The following is a 22,568-nucleotide window of genomic DNA, read 5'->3' as shown; positions in this document are numbered from 1 at the left end:
GAGCCTATAAGGATGCTGCAGGTTTTTCCTCCCAAGGTGGAGAACCTTGCATTTTTCAGTGTTAAACACCATCAGGTTCTCATCTGCCCGTTTGCCGAGCCTGTCCAGATCAGCCTGGATTGCCCTCCTGTCTTCAGGTGTGGATGTTTTACCCCAAAGTTTGGTGTCATTGGCAAACTTGGCCAGTCCGCTTCTGACTCCAATGTCCACATCATTAATGAAGATGTTGAACAATATGGGTCCAAGGACAGAGCCTTGGGGGACGCCACTGGTCACAGGGCACCATGATGATTGACTTCCATCAATTACCACCCTCTGGGTCCGACCACGGAGCCAATTTTCCAGCCAGTGGATCGTGGTGGACTCGAGGCCACAAATTGGCCAATTTACTCTTCTGGGTGCTAATGATGCCTCCAAACCTCCCCTTACAGCATCATCCCAAACCTGTGGTACAAACAATAATACAAACATAAGGCCCTGAGCTATAACATAACAATAACCAAAAGAGGCTGCGCTCTGCCCCTTTAAGAACACAAACTTCTCACCTCATATAGCATGCCTCCTAGCCCTGGGTACCTTTTATGAGGTCCTGGAGCCTTACTAATCTTGCAGGCAGTAGAACAGGCCACCAAAGGTCCCTGAGTAGCTTCCTTGTGCAGGAGCTCCTTCCCCTGGCTATTGCCAGAGAACTAACCTCTGCCAGCCCCAGCCTTGGGTTTATATGTGCTCAGGCCTTTGCCTCCTTCTGGTCAGCTGACCATCTGCAGATGCTGGCTAATTACATTAGCCTGTTGCTCAGGCTGTGATGCACTGCCTAGCTTGCAGAGCTCCCTGGCTATGCTGCTCCTGTCCTTAAATTAGCAGGCACAACTTAGTGCCCTGCAACATCCATGAAAAACACAAAATTGCAATTCCAGTAGTTCCCTACTCCCTGAATGTAGGTATACTCTTTGTTCCCTGGAGGGAGGTACATTGGAGTGGGATTTAGCTGAGCATTGTGTATCTGTGTGTGTGTGGGGGTAGGGTGGGACTTCAAACAGCCAATAGGAATGGAATGTTTCTAAAACACTGCCTCTCTTCCAAATTTAGATGCCTACCTCCCCACTTGAGTTAGGTGCCTATATGAGATTGAGATTTGCAACCTGAATCATACATCTAGACTTAGATTTAGCCCTAACACATTCCTTCATGTAACGGCAGCTGATTCACTCTTTTAAGATGTGCCAGGGGTCACCTTTTATATAGTAGCCTAGTGACAGAGCATTCACCTAGAATTATGGATTCTAGGGCCCCCTTCTCCTAAGGTGTTCAGACTCACATGTCCTACTTCCCAGGACACTGTCCTTATGGCCAGCAAACACTAGGGTGGGGGGGTTGAGAGCTCCCAACACTCCTCCTATGGAAGCTGGGCTACTGTGTAGGAAGGACTGCAAGATTCATAGGCATGATAGAGTAAGCAAGATGAGAACATAACTCCCAGACCCTGCCTGAGAGGGAGAAGTCCTGAGTTTTGACTCCTGTTCCAAATGGTGTTTATGTATTTGATCTGATGACTCTAGTGCACAATGCATAAAGAACATGGGAGCAGAGTTCAGAAGTCCCTTCTGTCAGGAGAATGCCTTCCTTGCTGGTTGAGAGTCAGGTTCCCTCTTGCTCTTGCATACTGAATGTTGTACTCCTTTCTATACAGTGAAACAACTTGAACAGGAGGACCAGAGAGAACCTTCATCCCAACACAGTTTCTAGGCTGATTTGGGCACTTCTCTAGGAAGTCAAAGCTGTGGGTTTGAACTTCTGGAAGCTGCAGAGAGCTTAGAACCCAGATCTTCCATTCCCTGGGTAACAGCTGTGATTTCTAGGCCTTTAAAAGTCACATACATTGTTCTGAATTCAACAATGACAACCATTTTCACTCACTTGAGTGTCAGGTGTGCTCACAGCACCACTACTGGCATGGGCCCCTCCAAAGATTAAGGTACAAGGGATGCCTAATCTGTGCATTTCAAACATTCTTAGGTAGGCCATAGATGCCTAACTAAATGCTTGGCTCAGTTAAATTTGCAGAATCTCTAGTAACACACTTGAACTTCAGACACCTAAGCAGGCTTTTACCAGAAGCTAAGTCACCAAAGATACCTTGGGATCATAATGCAGTTAGGTGGGGTTTCTAGGTATCACTCTCTTGGGGCCTTGTCACTTGTCACCCTAAGGACATGTTAACTGGACTTAAAATTCTAGCATCCAAGAGTTCAAGTGATAAAACGTGTTAAGCGCCATTATAACATAGCAATGTTAGGACTTTCAGGATCACATTACCTAACACATGTTGAGCTAACATCCAACTGCTCCACAGAGGTAATATGTTTAGGAGGCTCCAACGCAGTGTGGGAGCTGGGAAAGACAAATCAGCCCTCCTAGTGCAATCTCAAAATCTGAAACTGAGGAAGTAGGCAAGTTGGTTTTCTGGCAATGATCTCAAGAGTGTCAAGGAGTCTGCACATATACCCTCTGGCACGTGAGTTTTTGAATAATGTTCTTAAAGCCTAACACATGTTAAGCTAACATCCAACTGCTTCATGAAGGTAATATGTTCAGGAGGCTCCAATGCAGTGTGGGAGCTGGGAAAAGCAGATCAGCCCTCCTACTGTACTGGAGTGGGTTCAAGACTAAATTCCACCTAAATCCTATTCTAGGTGTCTGCATACCTTTACAAATCTCACTCCAATGCCTTGATCTGTAATCAGGATACTGGTTTGTACATTTGATTTTTAGATGGAAAAATAGTACAGGTATAACTTCTTATAATATCCTCTGGATTGGATTATACAATACATACCACTACTCGTGGCAGGTGTCTTTCCTCTTCTGGTCCATAGATGCCTGGTGGGCGAATAACACATGTATGGAGCTTATCCCCTCCTAGGAGATAAAATTAAAAGGTTTTCTTACTACATGAGAGGTATCATATATATATTACTTGTATTTGTATATTTGGGAAGTACAAGGACAAATAGACTAGCTATTCTGTGAGAAACTCCCTTTGAAGGAAAGTGTTTTCATCCTCCTTTAAAAATTAATTTCATACTTGTGAAAATTGCTGCCCTTACTTTGAAGGATGAAAACAGAATGCAGAAGGCACTAGTAGAGACTTCCCCAACAATATGCTTCATCCCTGATTTGGAGATATTACTCCTTTCAGTCTAATTATTTACTTAGATTTATAAAATAAAGTCCAATCCACAGCTGTGAGAAACACAGAACACTGAACATCCCAGGTTAGCTATAGCTATTCCTCCACTGATTACAACTTCACATAGGGATAGAAACAGTCTTTAAAGCAGTCAGCTTCCAAATTAGTTTGGACTTTTCAGGTTAAAACTAATATTTTAAACTCCTTATGCAAATAATAGCTAACCAATACACTACAAAGAACAGGTGTAACATGCTTTCTGTATGAAACTATTAAATAATACCCTCTGCATTAGCTTATTACATAGTTTCAGCTTGTGTTGCCATGTACAGTACATTAATGTGTCGTTGAGGCCCAGCAATACGTAATATCAGTGAGATATGCATGAGAAAGAGAAAAAGGAACAGACCCTTCTTCCAAAGTTCAGCATGAACAAACAATTCAGGGTGGGAACTGCTATCTAGGCACTCAAGATTTAGAAACTAGCATGAACCAGAAATTGTAAAATCTAAGTAACAAGCAATGGCTCTCTTGGAAATCATCTGTAAACTTGGGGGGATTTGTGAAGATGAGGCTAGTGGTCAGACTTCTGGAGACTTTGCATCTATAAGGAAACTCAGTGGGATGACTAATCTAAGTAAGAATAATGAACATTGGGAAGGAAGAAAGGAGCAAATCCTATTCTTATTGTTAAACTAACCATAATTTATAATTAACTTAGTTTAAATTTTCTTAATCTTTTGTTATCCTTTTTTATCATTTGTGTATGGTCCCTTATCTGCCTGAATACTCATACACAGAAATTAAACACATTTATTGAGAGAAGAAAAAGACCAAAGGGCGCTTGTACACGTGAGGGACATCTAGTTCCCTTAAACTGAAATGGTGGATTTTTAATTGTGACCCACCATTTCAATTTAGGGGCTCCCGTCACTGTGATGGAACAGTGGTGGCCTGCTGTCACTTTACCCCTTCTTGCTGTGGGCAGGCTCTGCTAGAAGAGAGAAGAAAAAAAAAAAGCAGTGAGGGGCCCGATTCTTTTTTTTCCCCGCCCCCCACAGCCTGCCTCTCCCATAGCTGGGGGGTGAGCTGCTGGCAGCTCCGGATCTTCCCTCCATGGTGGTAGTACCCCCCCCAGCACCCACTCATTAGCACCCCATCTAAGCAGCCCCAGGGGAGCACTGCCCCTGTGGAGGGAAGGTCCAGGACCCCCCACAGCTCAGAGCTTGCTGGCAGCTCATGCCCAGCTGTGGGAGAGGCAGGCAGCCCCCACAAGGGGGTAAAATAAAAAAGGATCGGGCTCGGCACTTTTTCCCCCAGAGGAGCCTGCGTAAGTGAGCTGCTGCCAAGTTGTGCAGCCCCTGGGCTGTGGATGGGCCTGATGCTTTCCTCTGTGGTGGCGGCAGCACCCCCTTGGACTGCCTGGGCAGGGTGCTAGCTGGGTAGCATCTGACCTGATCTAATGGTGCATGGGGTGCTGGAAGACCAGGCATGCTCAGGGAAGCTCGGGTATGGCAGGCGTCCAGTGCCCTGTGAACTGCCCAGAAATGGGTTGGCTTGCCCCTGGGGCAGTGTGGGAAGGTGGCAGGAGGGCAGCTAGGTGTGCTGGCTGCTGAAGAAGGAGGTGGGGGCGGTGCCTGGGGTGCTGGAAGCCCGCCAACCCTAAACTTCTGTGAGCCCACCTGGGCTTCCAGCATCCCGTGCACCGTCCCCACCACCTTCACTGGCTGCCAGACATGTACGTGTGCATGGTTTTTGGTTTTTTGTTCTTTTTATTCACAATGGGACAATTTCCCCCGATCAAACTAAAATACATCTGAGATAGTTTAAGTTGCCATACTCAAATAAATTTTAACACAAAAAGAAATTGTGCATGTGTACGTGGGGATACCATTATGTTAGACAAATGATGATTTCTTGTGACTTTTTGTCACATGCACATGGTCCCACCATCACGTGTACAAGTGCCCATACTGTTTATAGTTTGAAAATGTATTAGTAACAGTAGAAAATTAATACTTTAAGCATACCTTTTAATGGGGTTCCATTAGCAGCAAGTATCATTTGGTCTGCTATTGCCTTGGTTCTAGAATAATGATCAACTTGCTAAAAAGAAAATGCAAATGTAATGAAATTATATCACTTTTCACTAAGCTAAGGTAAACTGGAGTATCCCCAGGTTACTCTAATCTACATCTGGTCTAGTTAGAGTAGTGATTCTCAAGCAGGATGCTGCAAGAGTCTTTTAATGATGCTGCCTTGCAACTACTGCCCCTGCCGTCACCAGGGCAACCTGTCTTGCCATGCTTCTGTTTCCAGGACATGTTGTGAGGAGCTGGACTGGGATGTGGCTGACTGCAGCCCAGCCTAATAGGAGGTTAGACAAGATACAGTGCTTCCCCTGCCTCTGCTGGGTTCAGCCAGGATATAGCAGCACTTCTTCAAACTCCAGTTTTGCTTCCCTCAGCTGGGGATTAGGCCCCTGACCTCCCAGCTCACTGGGCAAGCTGTGCAGTCAAGCGCCAGTTAGACTGCCTGGCAGGCAAGGACTAGGTGGCATTTGCTCTAGGAAGCAACAGGATTGCACTTAAAAGTGGCTTTTTTAAATCTAGTACTTTAAGAATTGACACTCTGTTGATTAATAGCAGAAAGGCTTGCTTTAATAACTACCAACAAGCAACAAAACTAAATGACAGAAAAAGACTCTTTCCCAAGTGTCACTAAAGGCAAGGAAACTACATATACACTTCAATTGAACTAGCAACTAAAGAAGACAAAAGACTAAATATACATTTCAAGCAAAACCTGTGAATACAGGAAAAATGTCCTGTAAGGGACATGCTCACATTTCTCAAACCAGCCATCCAATGTCTAAGGTGTTACAAATGTCTCAATCATTCAATGAATATTTGGAGTTTTGTAAATAGACCATAACCGGTACAAGCTATTGCAAATTTGCCCCATTGATAAACAAATACCCAAAGACAGGGCCAGTAACATTGCAATGCCTCTAGGTGTCCTGATTTGACTGCTCACGGCCCATCACATTTAATTGCTGAGCTAGTCAATAGCTGCAAGAAACACAAGTCTTCACACCTAGACAAATCCAAAAACAGGAGTAAGGCAATTTAACAATTGTAATATGATGGTCACCCTTTTCCTCCCTGTTTTGTTTACACTTTAACTAGCTAATCATCAAGGAAAAATGTGTTGAAGCTATAAATCCTTAAAGCGCTACGTTTAAAAACCCACTTAAGTGCAACAGCAGAGCCTCCCTGGGTTCTACCCAGAGCAGTGGGCACTGGCTCATGCCCTGTTTCCTCTCTTGCCAAGCTCTTCAACTCAGTTGTGCCAAAGCTGCCTCCAACTTGGCCCTGCCACAGGCTCAAGTGTCTTATACTATTATAATATTATGGCTATTAATGTGTGTGTTTTCCCAGCTTGTTTAAAGTGTTTTCAGTCATATTGTTTTTATGTATGGTGAATGCATTATTTTTTAAAATGGTGTGCCACTAAGTTGAGAAAAGTAATGGTGGGGGTACCTTGAGTCTAAAAGGGGTGAGAGTCAAGGAATCAGAACTGACAGCCCCTACAGTAAAGAATCTTCTCGTTGAACTTCAAAGTCCACTTCTAACTTATCATTAGTTTACTTTTTCCAAGACCCCAGATCTGCTTATGAATAAATGACTGATGTTTGATATGAGCATCTTTTTATTAAACATATTCCACCTGTGAAAATAATCTCACAACAGAGCTCTGGTAGCAAGAACTACATCTACGCAAAAATGGACCTATAGAAACAAACACTCTTCATATAAGTGCCCTTTAAGACACAAAAAATCCAATTTACTGAAGCTGGACAAAAATGCTTTTCTACAGATAAAGCTGACGAGGTCAATTACATAGGAAAAGTACCTTTTCTAGTGGAAAATATGGTACTGTTTCCTCATCTCCTTCGTCAATGGGACTACCCCCAAACACCACATTCACCGTACTGGTATATACCAGCCTTGGGATACTTCTTTGCTTGCAAACTGTAATAATACACAAAATAATTTATTTGAAATAAAAAGAGACGATTAGGAAAATAAATGAACTGACAATGAGAATTGTTTTATTAAAAGTAACTCCAGCGTCTATAAAAAAGACAGCCTAACTTTTAGCATTATTAACAAGATTACCTTTCATTCAGATGGCATTTCCTCACCTCCAACATATGTCATAAAATGCTAGTCATGACTATGTGCCTTACAAACTGCATATACACAGGCTTGGCAGGATTCTAGTTTTATTGGTAAATGTTCATAAATGTCGATTTCACCTCACTCAGAGATCAGCAAAAAATATTTCCACTGTTAATATGTAGAAACATTTGTAGAAAGGGGACATAAGAAAAATGATGACTCATGAATTGTGTAATGAAAGGGGAGCAGTACAGAACCATGCTGACTGTAGGTTAAACTGCAACTCCCAGAAACCCCAGGGGACTGAGAACAAAGGAAGGAGAGGTGACAAAGTGGACAAGGAAGCAAAGGCAAGCAAAGTTTGGACTGATGGCAGTTCTGCCACTCAGCTGACAGCAGCCCTACAGAAGCAAAGTTTGTCATTAATAAATTGTCTGCCCCTACACCCTTAATTTTGTGCACTCCTGAAAATGTAAATCGATAAAAATTGAAATAAAATGCTTAAAAATAAATATCAATGTTATCCATCAAAACTGTTTAAAAAAACCTGAATTCTGCTAAGCCTGATACATGATGCCCATATTGCCACTAAATTGCATTCAACAGATGGAGAAGACAACTATTGATGAGACACTTTGAAGAAACTCAAAAGCTATGCTGTATTTCAGAAACATCATACAAGTTTAATTTTGTGTGTTTGGGGTAAATGAAATAAATTGAAATACGCATTTCTGATGTGATCAAACAGAATTATAAATGATCTTCTTTTTTTGGTGTGGTTATTACTGTGGATAGCAACCCTTCTTGCCAAAGTCACTTTAGCCCAATCTTGAACAGTTTTCATAGATTCATAGACGTTCAGGCTGGAAGGGACCTTGAAGATCTTCAAGTCCAGCCCCCTGGCCCAGGGGCAGGAAGTCAGCTGGGGTCAAAGGATCCCAGCAAGATAAGCATCCAAACGTTTCTTGAAAGAGTCCAGAGTAGGTGCCTGCACCACCTCTGGAGGGAGTCTGTTCCAGGTCTTGGGGGCTCGGACAGTAAAGACATTTTTTCTTGTGTCCAGCCTGAAACAGTCTTGGAGGAGTTTATGATCGTTGGTCCTTGTTTTACCTTGGGGTGCTCTGGTGAACAGATGTTCTCCCAGATCCTGACGTACACCCCTTATAGGCTGCCACCAGGCCTCCCCTGAGCCTGTGCTTTTCCAGGCTGAAGAGTCCCATGGCTCTCAGCCTGTTTTCATAAGGCCTGTTTTCTTGCCCTCTGATCATGCGTGTGGCTCCCCTCTAGACTCTCTCAAGCTTCTTGACATCTTTCTTGAATTGAGGAGCCCAGAACTGGATGCAGTACTCCAGCTGCAACCTCCAGTTGACAGCTGTGAGAGCACTGTTACTTTCAGCACATTTGGTCTGTGTTGTCACCTCCTTGCTTATTCAGAAAAAACTCCATGGGTGTGTCCCCATGACCAGGAACATGTGTTTCTCTGGGGACATATAGCAGCGGCACATATTTGACCCCAAGCATGCACCCCCATGTGTACATTGGTGCACAGCAGATTGCTCCGGGTGGGGTAGGAGAGACTGGGGACAGCACCTGGGATGGCTCCAGCAGCCTTACCTGGGGTCCTGGGGTGCACAGAGCCTGGCTGGCAGCTGGAACATGGCTCTGGCCAGCCAGGCCCTGGTTTCAGACAGCACACGCTGCAGCCATGTGTACCACACCAATTTGTTCTGGCTTGCTTTTTTTGGTGCATTTTTTTTTTTACACCTGGATCTCTCGGTGTCAAAAAACCCCCTGCCGTGCTGCTAATTAGCAGTATAATAAATGTGTACACATGTGGTGTGTGCAGTTTGTAGCACCACAGATGGGTATGAGACACTGCAAACCACACATGTGCACTTGTAGGGATGTGCCCCATAAAGCTATTTCCAGTTCCATCTCATAAGGACTTAATTGTGATGGTAGGCAAAGCTGCCTTTTTAACTGTCTCAAAGGCAAAGACTTCCTTCCTATATCATCTTCCAAAATATTATGAAGGACAGATGTTAGAGGCATCTTTCTATCTCTTCTCTAGTTTTACAACAGAGAAAATACAAAAGGTAGATCAGGTTGGTACCTTAGAGACTGGGTGGTTTTGAGAGGCATGAGCTTTCATAGGCAACAGCCTACTTTGTCAGATGCTGAGAAAGACAAAACAGAATGAATCTAACCTTCCTCTTCCAAGCAGTTGTGAAGTGAGAATTTGGCTAAAATATGAGAAAGGAATAAAAACAGAAAAGAAACTAAGCCAAATGTTATTCAAATCTTATATTATATCTTCTAAATCCAAACTGACTTTCGACTTTTAGATACTAATATTCTATCTAGGCCTCACATTCCCACACATAATTTTTGGTGTAGGAGTAGCAAATATCATGCAGGCACACGTACACACAGTGACTTAGCTCATCACTACAGTGATATAGCATCAGCAGGCACAAACCATGATGCTGATGCTATGTCGCCATAGTGTCTAAAAGTAACCGTGTGCTGTCGGGACTGTGCAGTTGTAGTGCATACTGCACAGTCACTTAGTACTTGGTAAAACAAGTACTAAATCACTGCGCAGTACCAAATGTGCAGTCAGGGGCACAGGTAGATGCACCCACAGTGTACGGGGAAGGAAGAGCCCAAATCATAGAACAACTGTGCTAATAAGAGTAACATTGCTTGGCTACCTATTATGCATATATAGTCTACCCTACTTAAACAATAAGTTTCATGCATGGTCTTACTACATAGTCTTACTGACTATGCATGTATAGCCTTATTGCAACAGTAAGAAGGAAGGCAGCTATCATGATGGGGACTGTAAAAATAGTTACTACACTGCAAATATATGAGGGAAAATTCTGGCTTTTGGCAAGGTGTATCTTGACAAACCACAGCAAGCAGGGAGCCGGAGGGTGTATGCAACTCTCTCAGACTTCTGTTCGTTTTGAAACCCATGAACATATGACCCAACAAGATTTTTGTGGTTTCTGAGGTTGATCCTATTAGGGATTAAGGCAGGAAATATTTGGCACACCTCCCAGTGATCTTCCTATCTCTTTATTTGTATTTTTTTTGCTTCTTGTAGAGACAATCAGCAGCAGAGCCTGGGATTCATACAGGTGACACAAAATCCAGTGCATAGTGAAGGAGTGTAGACAGAACTGCAGCTTCCTGCTGTAACCGAGAACGCTTTGCGGGAAGTGTTCTGAGTTACAATGAGCCCCTGGGACAAACAGGGTGTTGGTTCCAGTGGGGAAGGGGAATCTACCTGCTGGCTGCAGCCTGCAGCTGATTTCCCGTAGAAATGGCCCTTGCTCTCTGTGAGGCTGCAAAGTTTTCAGAATGGGAGGGGGAAAATAGAGTGGAGGGAGCTCTTTCCAGGGGTTCCCCGGCCAATGTGGAGGGTGCAGTGGGTGAACTGGAGCCTCCCCACCCCCACCTTGGGGAGGCTCCAATACACCTGCCCCACCTTCCAGCAGGGCCTGAAAAACTCCCAGACTGAACTCCCACTGCTCCCTTTCCTCCCTCCCTTCTGAAAACAGCAACAGGTTGGCAGGCAGTGCAAACAGAAGTTACAGAAGATGCTCTGTTTTGAAATGTTTTCATCTGGCCTGCACGAGGGGTCAGATTTTCATCTGATAGGCCATTTTCTGAAGTTGTCTGCAGCCATGCACTTGTGTTTGGCCACAGCTATAAATGACTTTCTGTGGCCAGATTGGGCGAAAATTGTCATTTCTGTCTGAGCTGACTGCCAGCATCAAGAGGACAGAAGCATAATAAAAGAATTCAGCTCTTGATACATACAATACTTCGAAATGCTGTATCTGGAACCAACAGTACCAGAGAGAAATCTATTGTCATTTTCTGGAGAGCATTGTTAAAAGCCAAAATATACTGAAAAAAAGATCAAGTTTTGTTGGGTGTGAATTTTGCAGGGAACAGAAAGGAGAGATCTAGTATTTTAGTAAAACAATATAACAATGTAGTTTAATAACATGTTTATTAAAATACTAAATAATAGCTTACTGTGCAATAACTCCTTGTACATACATGCTACCTTCCACTTGACATTGACTGCATAATAAATTATACTAATATATAATATACTTATCTCTCACAGCATTTCTGTGAGGAAGGAAAATAATATCATTATTATTAGTTCTTTGAAGGTGTCACCAGCAGATGGACCAGGATGATCCAGCTGATGTAATATATTTGGACTTCCAAAAAGCATTTGACAAGGACCCCACCAGAGGCTCTTAAATAAGTTTGATAGTCATGGGACTACAGGGAATGCCCACTTGTGGGTCAAAATTGACTTAAAAATAGAAAGCAAAGAGGGAGTGTAAATTGTCAGTGTTTAGGATGGGACAGCAAGATCTCCCAGGGATTTGTGTTGGGACCAGTTCTGTTTAAAGTATTCATAAATGATCTGGAAAAGGGGGTGAGCGGTGAGGTGGCCAAATTTGCCAATAACAAAATCATTCAAAGTGGTAAAGACCAAGGTGGACTGTGAGGAACTACAGAAGGCTCTGGCATGGTTGAGAAAACAGGCAACTAAATGGCAGATTAAATTCAATGGAGATAAGTGATTCACTTGCACAAGCATAACCCGAACTATAACTACACTATGAAGGACTCTACATTAGCTGCTACCACACAGCGAAGAGGTCTGGGAGTCACTGTGGACAGTTTGCTGAAGACATCAGCTCAGTGCTCAGCAGCCATCAAAAAGCAAACAAACTATTAAGAAAGAAATTGTAAACAAAATGGAAAGAGTCATCGTGGCTCTTTATAAATCCATGGTCTGTCCACGTCTTGAATACTGTGCCCAGTTCTGGTCCTCACCCCTCAAGAAGGACAGAGAAGAACCAGAGAAGGGCAACAAGGATGATTAGCAGGCATCTACTTAATGTTTAACTTTGTGGAGAAATGAAACAATTTTTGTGGGTTGGTCACAGCATAAATAGCAAATTCTGAGGATATTTCCCACATGTGCTCTGGCAGCTCTGCCCCTCAGAGATGGCTACTATCTTGTCTGTCACCCTTTGTGCTGCTCCACCAAGCAGCTCCCTCCCCTTTCCCTGGCAGCTGCAAGCCTGGGCCACAGCAGCAGCAAGAACCACTGGCTCCCACCGGGGAGCCAGCATTTTATTTTATTTTTTTAATTTATTTCATGGACAATCCCGGATTCTGCAGTTTCCGCAAAATTCACGGAACTGTGAATTGAGTAGACTCTTATAATGGTTAGCAGTATGAAAAGCTTCCATATGAGGCACGACTAAAGAGGCTAGGCCTGTTCAGTTTACAAAAGAGATGCTTGAGGGGGAACATGATAAATAGCAAAGGGAGGGAAAGTAAATAGCCATTTATTATTTACTCTCTCTTGCAATACAAGGACAAGGGGTCGCAAAATGAAACTAGTAGGTAGTGAGTTTAAAACTAACAAAAGGAAGATTTTTCATGCAACGTGTAATTGAAGTATGGAACTCGTTGCCATCAGAGGATGTGGAAGCTGATGGTTTAGCCCAGAGGTGGGCAAAATATGGCCTGTGGGCCAGATCCGGCCTGCCAACTGATTGGATCCGGCCCGTGGGAGGGCACCCACCAAGTGAATGGATCCAGCCCATGGGCGGGCATCCGCCAAGTAAATGGATCTGGCCTGTGGGCAGGCAGCAGCTCTGGATTCAGCAGCTGCGTGGTATTGGGCAGCTGGCGCTGCTTCTGGCATGCCAGGTGCTCCCTCTCTCTCTCTGGGCTGGGGCGGACACCAGCGCAAAAGCAGAAGCATGATCCTGCCCACAGCTGTAGCATACTTGCTCCCTCTTCCCCCCTGTCTGGACCCGGCAGCTGCTGGCTCAATCCACAACTGCCCAAATGGAGGGGGGGAGGTGTGTTAAAGCTGTGGGCAGGTGGACTCCAGCCACAGGGGTGTGGTGGGGGTGGGGTATGCGAAAGCTACGGGCAGGTTCAGGCTTCCCTGTTGGTCACTGCCCTGGGAGGGAGGGATGGGAAAAAGAAGAGGGAGAGAGGTGTGGCTGTTGACAGGTCACCAACACCCATTAAGTGGCCCGCCACCCAAAAATGGTGGTGGTGGTGGGGGGAATGTATCTAAAGCTCGTTTAACAAGCTTTAGTCAAAGCGCCCCATCCACCATTTTTAAGCACAGGGATGCTGATACACAAGATGCTCTGGGCTCTTTAATTAGAGTGGCTCCAAGAGCACTGGAGCATGGAAATTACAGCACATCAGAGCAGCCTCCCTGCTTGTGTATAGGCACCAAGAGCTACTCTAATTAAAGCACCCCCCCAGAGCACATGTATAAACGCACTTAGTGGTATCCATTATTTCATCCCAATTGTCCAGACTACAAGGGCTATGCAGAAGGTTCATTTTCAACATAAAATATAATAAAAAATGTTTTCAGTATACTACAAGTGTTTTAAATTAGAGCCGCATTCTGCCACCCTTGTTTACATAGATTAATTCCTTACTCTGCTAATAAGGGTGAAAGCATTGCTTTTTGTCTCCTGCACTAAAGGTTTGATCCAAAGTTTACTGAAGTAAACAGAAATCTTTCTACTGATTAAACTGGGTTTGGATTCGGTCCAAGGAAAGAAAATCTCTATACATACCATCCATGATTACTTTTGTGCCACCAACATTTGTGGATTCAATCTTTTCTTTATGTTGTAGCTAAAAGCAGAGTTTATAGAGTATCTGTAAATTTAACAATTTACATTCACCACATAACTGTTTTAATCCTCAAAAGTAAAACAATCACGTCCACTTTGTTATTTAGTTCACTGTTCCCTGTCTTTCAAAGACAGAGCAATGTTCTGTAAACTCCCCTTTTATTTTTTATTGTGCTAACAGTTCACAAATAAATTGATAAATATAAAGTGAAAGTGAAAATGTTCCTGGAAGTAGGTTGCAAGATCTCAATTTTCTGCCTTGCTCAAGCGAGGCTTGGCAAGACCATGAGAAAGAGGATGGATTTATGCCACCTACATGCCTTCCCATATTCTGAGGCTGGCCAAGTACCTGTTTTACCACCAAAAAATTAGCCTTAGCTTTGATCAACCACTTATCTATGTATCTTAGTTACGTTACACTGGCCAGTCTCACAGTCAAAAAGCCCAAGGCTGAATTGATTCAATCTTCACAGCTTAGTCTAAACTGTGTAGACTGAATCAATAAGTAAGTGAACAGACACTCACTTCTGATTCTGGAAATGAAGCCACGTGCCTGCCGTGGCTCAGACCAGAAGCCAGGGGGCTCTAGAGCATGCCTCTGTTTGGCTGGAGCAGACAGCTTGGGCCAAGCCTGCCCACCCTGAGGGGGAGGGCTTGCAGGAAAGGTGCAAAGTATCTTGGGATGCTGGGGGACTGTAAGTTAAATTGAATCTGGAAGAGATCTGGGACAGAAGTTCAATAAACCAATTTAACCTAAATCCGTTAAATCTGATACTATATCCACCCAGGTTTATCTTAAACCAGTTTTGGCCATTTTGAGAGTGGTTTATGTGCATGGAACTTCTGTTGTGTTACAGATCTGAACTGGTTTCTGATCACTTATACCAGTTTGTGTGTAATTTCTGTCCCTAGCCTTGAAGACTGGAGAGAAGGGAAGATCTCTTCCTTTCCAAAGTCCTGGAGTCAGGCTGTCTATACATACTCCAAGATTATTATCTTGGTCTATGCATTAGGTTAACAATTTGGAACTATTTAATAAATACCTCCTTATTTTCTGCTTGGAATATTCAACATTTATAAAAGAAACTTCCAACCAGTTCTGCCCAAATTTAATCTAATCACATTTATCAGAAGCTTAAATTAAATTTATTTTTGGATCTAAAATGTGTTTTTCACTAAAAATAAACTCCATAAAAACAAAAACTAGGACTTGCACAACTACTTGAAAAAATGAACAAGCATGTGTTTTTTGATTAATTTTGTTGTTTCACCCATTTCTATGTGTACAGTATGCTGCTGCTCTTACAAGGCTTAAGGAAGAAAAACAATATGAAAATTGTACTCACTTGCTCCAGTCCTGACATTCCAAATGAAGCTGAATGAAAAACACAGTCAACCCCTTCACAAGCCTTGAATACAGCATCATAATCCCTCACATCACCCTGTGAGAAAAGAAAATAATTCATTTGAAAGGTGTCATTAAGATATTTTATCAACTACTGTTACTAAGGAAAATCTAAAATATTCCTGTAGTAGGGTCAGAGTGTTGTTGTAGGTGATGATGGTCCACGAAATATTCAAAGAGAAAGGGTTTTTTTGGTGATATCTTATACTGAACCAGCTGTATAGCTGGTAAAGACATTTGTGCCCAAAAGCTTGTCTAACATCTCTACCAACTACACAGTCAGTCCACAAATATATATTACCAAAACGCTTGCTTCTTCCATAAAGTAATTCTGTCCTTCTCACAATGCTTGCTTGGGTTACTAATATTAAATAAGCTTTTACAAAACTGAATGACAATCTATTTTAAAGACTTTTTAAGGATAAAACAAATATATATAGTTATAGCTTGTTGCAATGATACTGCATATTTTTAACACCTTGTTCTTCAAGCTGCATGTTAGCAAAACTTGTTTGATTTGAATGGCAGGGAGAATTCAGTGGTTTGTCATGTTGTCACTCAAAGATGAGAATTGTAAGCTACTCTGTATTCATAATATTTCACTCATTAAATCCCAGATTTTACAATTTATTACAACACATATAAAATGTCCTTCTGTTCTCCTGCAGATTTATTTTGAACATGTTTCAGTAGGTGCATCTACACAAGACACTTACTGATCATTAGCCCAATAACACTGCACAGTAGTGTGTCATGGCAAAAACTATGCTAATAGCCTGCTGCATAGTGTTATTAAGCTAATGAGCACGATGTGTCACTAAACCGTGCACCGGCGGTACTGTGCAAGTAACTCTCAGTACTGCACATTTAGTTAGTACTTTATTAAGCAAGTACTAAACTAGGGGCTTCTATACATGTGCAGGGAGCCTGCTCCAACACCCTGGATTTCCAGTGCATCGGAGCAGAGTTGAATAACTGAGTCTGCTGGAGCATGGAAATTACTGCACTCGAGCAGAGTTCAGCGTCATGTGTATCAATGTCCCGGCACTGAAAAATGGCGGCGGGGCACTATAAACTAAAGCACGTTTGACGAGCTTGAGTTCAAAGCACCCCACCACCATTTTTCAGCATGGGGACACTGATACACATGATGCTCTGGGTGCTTTCAATTAGCATGGCTCTTGGAGCTGTGCTAATTAAAGTGCCCCCCCGCCTTCTGGAGCATGCCAAAAACTCCTTAAATGTGCAGTATCTAAGGCACATTAATGAAATGTAGATGCACCCAGTGGGTAGCAACGCGCTACAGCAATGTAGCATCGGCTGGCACAAACCATGACATTATAACAATGTCACTGTAGCAATGTGCTCCTGTGATATAGCATATTGCTACAGCAACATAGCAGGCACAGCTTAAAACAACCGTGTGCTGCTGGAACAGCACAGTAATGGCTATTACTGAGCCATCATTTAGTACTTCCTAAAGGATGGCACAGTAGCAACAGTGCTGTACGGGCATGTGTAGATGTACCCAATGAGTTAGAAATTTCCTGTTCAGTTGACACAGCTCTGAGCTTCAGGCTAGCTGTACAGACAGATATCAAAACGTGAAACGGTTAATAAGTGGTGGGTGGTGAGGTACAAACATCAAATCTGATTCAAACTTCCACCTGATAGTTGCTAGATTACTATCTTGCTCTGTGGGCATTTTTAATTTGAACCTGTCACGGCATTTCCTGGGTGTACATTTCTTTAAGCTGCCATTCCTGATGCTCCATCTACCTGTGTAAGATTAGCTCTTTTAATTTTACAAATGGTTAAACCAAAACAGAGAGTGGTGAAGTGACTGGCCCAAAAGTCACACTGTATCTGCAGAGTCAGGATATAGACACGCTGCAACTGTCAGCTCTTTATTCAAACCACTGTCTTGCTCCTTTCTGCTAGTAGGTCAGCTCCACTTAATTTATACCATTTGAGGTCTTTGGAAAGTGACATATACAGCAGCTGAAATCTTCTGAAGAGGTCCTTAATATTGCTTATGGCTATTCTGTTTATGGAACTGAGAGATTAAAATTGCTAAAGTACACAGAAAAGTAACTTTTATTTTAACATCACTGCTGTAGAAAATGTAACTTCATGATACCTGGAAAAACATGACGCCATTAGGAATTTTCCATTTAGGTTTCTGTACATCAAACAGAGTGACAGTGACCCCTGATTTGGCAAGAGCACACCCAAGACTATATCCAAAGTAGCCTCCACCTCCTGTCACCATGGCCTTTTTGCTTCTCTTAAGCAGAGCTCCAACATGTCCATTCAGGCTGTAGTCAGATGGTTGTCTCCAGTTGGGCATTACTCCATTGCACTTATTTTGTACCATGTCTACAAAATGAGAGATGATTTTCAAAACACTTCCATAGTACTCTGAGATGGTGAGCACTTCCCTAAGTTTTTGGTTAAAAAATACATTGATGAGAACATTGTTTTCCTTTATCATAACTTCTTCAGAACATCTAAAGATAAATCATATTATTCATTTCAAGATTTCTAAGTACAATGAGTAACACATATAAATGCTCATTCCAAATTTTAGTCTTTTTTCTAATCGCAATTTGCATGTAATTTTTGTTTTATTTCTATCTGAAATAACAACATTCTGCAATCATAACACTGTCATCTGCAATGTATTGTTTATAAGTAAATTATTTTAGTGCTTCCTATCCTGGAAAGATTTACAAGCTTTGCATAAATTGATATATTATATATAGATATTAGCATAGCCTCCAAGAACAAAAAATGTATGAGTTTATATAACATCAAAACAAGGAATAAGAACTGCAATACTAGGTCAGAGCAAAGGTCCACCTTAGCCTAGTATCTTTTCTTGGACAAGGGCAAGTAGCTGATACTTCAAAAGCAGGGGTGTAAATCTCACTCAGTCCCCCAGCATGGATTGGGGCCATGGGGCTCCTTGCAGGCTAGATCTGGATGTGGTGGCAATGACATAGGGATTAACATAACTTTGCTTGCCCCACCTCAAATTCCTGGCCCCTTTAGGAATGTCATGGGCCAGAAAACATGGCTTTGTGCGCTGGATCTAGCCTGTGGGCTGTAAATTTGACACCCCCGCTTTAAAAGAAGAGTACAAGAAACATAGCATAAGTAGGATCCCTCTTCATTTATAGCCTCCTGCTCACCAGCAGTCAGGTCTGGGATGTCCTGCGCCCGAGATTTAGAACTGGTATAGAAAGGTATATATAGAAAATGTTCCAAACCACTAGTATGGATCACCTTTTCCCAGTTTCTGGGTCCTTGCTCATAACTGTAAACATCAAAGGTTGTTACCATTTGATGCCTATTTAGATACCTATGCAATTGAATTTGTGGTCTCTACCCAGTTCCTAGTCATTCTCACACAAAACCACCCTTGTCAGTAGCCGTGTTCACTCTGTTCTGTAATAAAATCAACTTAATTCCAGAATAATCAGTCCTTCTTGCAAGTGCACTAATTATTCTTGAATAAAAATGTTTTTTAGTCCAAACGAGCGTCCATATGAAGAGCCACTTTAGAATGGGTACTGCAGAATAACTTGTTCCACCATAGCTATGCCAGCTAATTTTTGGGGGTACAGTGGATATGTCTTTGCTGTAGAATAATCCATTCAATTTAGGGTGCAGGCTTTCATTGACCAGAATGCAAATCCAACCTGCTGTACCCCGCTCTCAGTCTGTGTGACATCAGCTTTCACAGTGACATCACTTGAGTTTACATCAATGTACAAATGGGTTGAAAGGTGAATTACACCATTTCATGATTTTTTTATATATAAATATGGCCTCTGCTCTCCTGAGCCTGGGAGAGAATGTCACTGATATTCAGGGTTTAGAGTGGATATTGCTTTACCTTAGTTCAAGCATTCATTACAGCAAGCCAAAAGAGTATGCAGCAGTTCAGAATGCTGTAACACCGGAGCTGGCCTTAGGAAAAATGGCACCCTAAATGAACTTGTATTTTGTCCCCCGCCCCGCATAAGTCAGTGGTGCAGCTGCAGGTAGAGGCACGTGGGCAGCAGTGTGGGGCGCACTCCAGTGGGGCCCAGACTTCCCAGACCAGTTCCTCCTGAGCAGAGACTGGAGACAGTTCCTGTAGCTCTGCCTCCCTGCTGGACTGTGCCTCAAGCCCTTGCTTGCTTGTCTTTGCCTGCAGCAGTGTGGCTGACCTGTCAGGGCTGTGTGCTGCTGTGCACGTGTATATGTTTGGTGCCACCCAATGCGACTAATGTTGGCCACCTACGTCACCTATCCCTTAGGTCGGCTTTGTACTGTGCTGCAGACACACCTCCTCCCAAGCACCTACACCACTGTCCTACAGCAGAATCAAGCTGGGTAGTTACAAGAGCATAGCATGGTGTCTCTGTGTCAGCTAAGCGCTCCTAAGCCCAGGGAGATTAACAGCTGCCCATTTTGTCCACACTGGCACAAAAAAGCACCAGAAAATCTAGTTTAGAGAACATATAGTTACAAACTGCCACTGCTTAGTTTTATTTTTATAACTTTTGTGTTCAGTATTACTTACTTTTTTAAAACTTCAGGCCCAACCAAGTGAATACCAGACTTCCCATCCTATTACACCAGTTTAACACCAAAATCATTTAATTGAGTTAAACAGAGCTACAGTGGCATAAAGCTGACAGAGCAGAAAACCTGAGACCTGTAAGTTTCTTTTATACTTTGAAACTCATAAGAGAAATTTGCTGATATCGATACAATTTTAAAGTGACTCACATTGCTAAATAATAATTACATTTAAATTAGCAATGAATAGAACAAACCACCTCTTCTTCTCTAAAGAAGAGGAAATAGCATGATTATTACTGTCTCAAACAGACCATCTTATAGCTTAAAACTGTAAAATGTTTTCTCTTCCACTTGTTAACCACAAGAACAAACTGAAAGCCGAGTGCAACAGGTTGGTTCCTATATTTGAAAAATGTAATTACTGACACCTGCCACTTACATCCCATTCTAGTCTTCTAGTCTAGTGGGCAATCTCCCAGGGAAAAGAAATCTTTTTACCTGGAGAATGTTACATAAAATATCTTGAAAGAAAACCAAAACTGCCAGTACAAGGGAATCCATCAGTTTCAGAGAGCATGGGAGTATTCTTGTTGAATTTTCAATGCTGTGTAGGAGTTCCAATCAGATAAGATTTAGTTCCGACACCTATTGTATATTTATAACTCCTTCTATTTCCTTCAGTTTGTAGAGGCTTTTTGCAGGGTTTCATTCACGTCTCCTATGCATGCTCATGATTACATATGATTAAGTTCAACTACTGTAGGTGCATCCTTAGTAGGGCTGTGCGAAGCTTCGGTCCCTGATTCCATTTGGTGGAGTTTTGGTCTGATTTGGTAGCCAAATATCCGATTCCACATTGAATTAGAGGACCCTTTAATCTCTCTGAATCAATCTGGAGAGATTCAGACATAGAGACATCTTTAAATGTTTTTTTCTACATACCTCTAGGTATCAGGGGCTCATGAATGCTATGATGCTGGGGTGCATGAAGTATCCCACAGAAGTGCGGGGGTCTCCCCAGTGCGCTCAGCAGGAGACCTGGAAGTGGCCCAGAAGCACTTCTGGTCCACTTGCAGGTCTGCCAGGGAGTGTGCAGCCCCCCGCACCCAATCCCCCAGCTCAGTGACTTGTGCCTCCTGGGTCTGGGGGGGGGCACCCGGGGTCCCTCTGTGGCCAATTGCCGAGCTGGGGGTACGTGGGGGCCCCTCCCAGCACGCTCCCCAGCAGATCCAGAAGTAGACCGGAAATATTTCCAGTCCACTTCTGGGTTCACTGCCGAGCATGTGGAGGGCCCCCCCCATCCTGTGGGATGCTCCATGCACCCCTGCATTGCAGCGATCACGAGTCGTGCCTGCTACCTCAAGGTATGTAGAAAAAACTTTTAAAACTGTGTCTATGTCCGAATCACTGATTCTCCGAATCAGCATTGAATTTTCAGATTCGGATTTGGCTGAATCGAATCAGAGACACTGATCCAAATCAACGAATTGAATCACTGCCCCTGATTCGGGCCAAATTCGAATTGAATAGGGCCGCTTCGCACACCCCTAATCCTTAGCTATCCCATTACAATCTTGAGAAAAACTATGAAGTACCTTATTACACACAGTAACAGTCAAACATGTATTCTTTTAATCAGCCAAAAAACTGGCATTACCTTGGTCAGATGTTAGCAACGTCCCCAGTCTTCCTTTCAAAGTGAATGAGATAAAACAAATTGTACTTTCTGGAAGATTATTAGCACAAGGATAGCAAACTTCCCCAGACAAGCATGGTGATTTTCCGAGATAAATTTAGATCTTATATATTGCTCCGCTGTTTCACAAGGCAAAGGGAGGCGCTTACCTGAGGCTAGAGGATGGGCTGGAAATCAGGAAAGGGCTGGGCTCAGAGTGTGGGCAGTTCAACTCCTTTCCCAAAGGCAATTTGGAGTCTTGTTTCACCTTAACCCGTGAGCTGCACAAATGTTGACTGGTGTTAGTGCTAGCTTGGAATTTGGAGCAGTCGCACCCTTAGCCTAGGAGCCTTCTCTGACTGTCCCCGACTTGCCACTGGAGGCCTAGTGAGTAGGCCCAAGACTAGGAGCTGGAGCTGTGAATTGCCAGTAGAGGGCTGGTCAGCCAGGACAGGCTTCTTACCTGCTCTTCAGGCAGCGGGGTGAGCGCTGGCGATGAATAGGGAGTGCAGGCAGGTGCATATGGACCCTGTCAGCGTGGTGGTGCACCCCCTACAAAAAAGTGCCGCTAACACTGCAGCAGCATCTGTGGGGGGTCACCAATCGCCGCTAGCCGCTGCTGCCAGCAGTGTCTGCGGGTGGTTGCCAACCGCTGGTTGGCGCTCGCCACCCTCCTACCGCCGCCAACAGTGCCGACGGCATTTGTGGGAGCTCCCCGCTTGCCGCCGCCATGCTCCTACCACTGCCAGCACTGCCCCAGCCACCGGTGGCATGCATCATTTATGCATGTGAAAGATCCTGTAATACTGAAGAA

The 22,568-nt window shown here is 43.3% G+C and overlaps 1 protein-coding gene across 1 annotated transcript in view; it reads right to left on the bottom strand.

Annotated features, from left to right (window-relative positions):
- Nucleotides 1–21,833, bottom strand: part of LOC109294468 (putative short-chain dehydrogenase/reductase family 42E member 2) — a 43,909-nt gene extending 22,076 nt beyond the window's left edge. The window contains exons 1-7 of the mRNA XM_019512849.1: nt 21,737–21,833; nt 17,645–17,883; nt 15,446–15,541; nt 14,040–14,100; nt 7,106–7,224; nt 5,221–5,296; nt 2,843–2,919 (exon numbers count right to left, since the gene is read on the bottom strand). Coding sequence (XP_019368394.1) covers nt 2,843–2,919; nt 5,221–5,296; nt 7,106–7,224; nt 14,040–14,100; nt 15,446–15,541; nt 17,645–17,881 — 666 coding nt within the window. The 5' untranslated portion in view covers nt 17,882–17,883; nt 21,737–21,833. The remainder of the gene's footprint in view (nt 1–2,842; nt 2,920–5,220; nt 5,297–7,105; nt 7,225–14,039; nt 14,101–15,445; nt 15,542–17,644; nt 17,884–21,736) is intronic.
- Between the last annotated feature and the right edge of the window lie 735 nt (nt 21,834–22,568).

Source organism: Gavialis gangeticus, unplaced genomic scaffold (genome assembly GCF_001723915.1).
Source record: "Gavialis gangeticus isolate Ggan-Ray unplaced genomic scaffold, GavGan_comp1, whole genome shotgun sequence".
In the NCBI taxonomy this organism is placed as follows: domain Eukaryota; kingdom Metazoa; phylum Chordata; order Crocodylia; family Gavialidae; genus Gavialis; species Gavialis gangeticus.
Note: the sequence above shows the minus strand (reverse complement) of the source record. Positions and strands in the feature narration are given on the sequence as shown.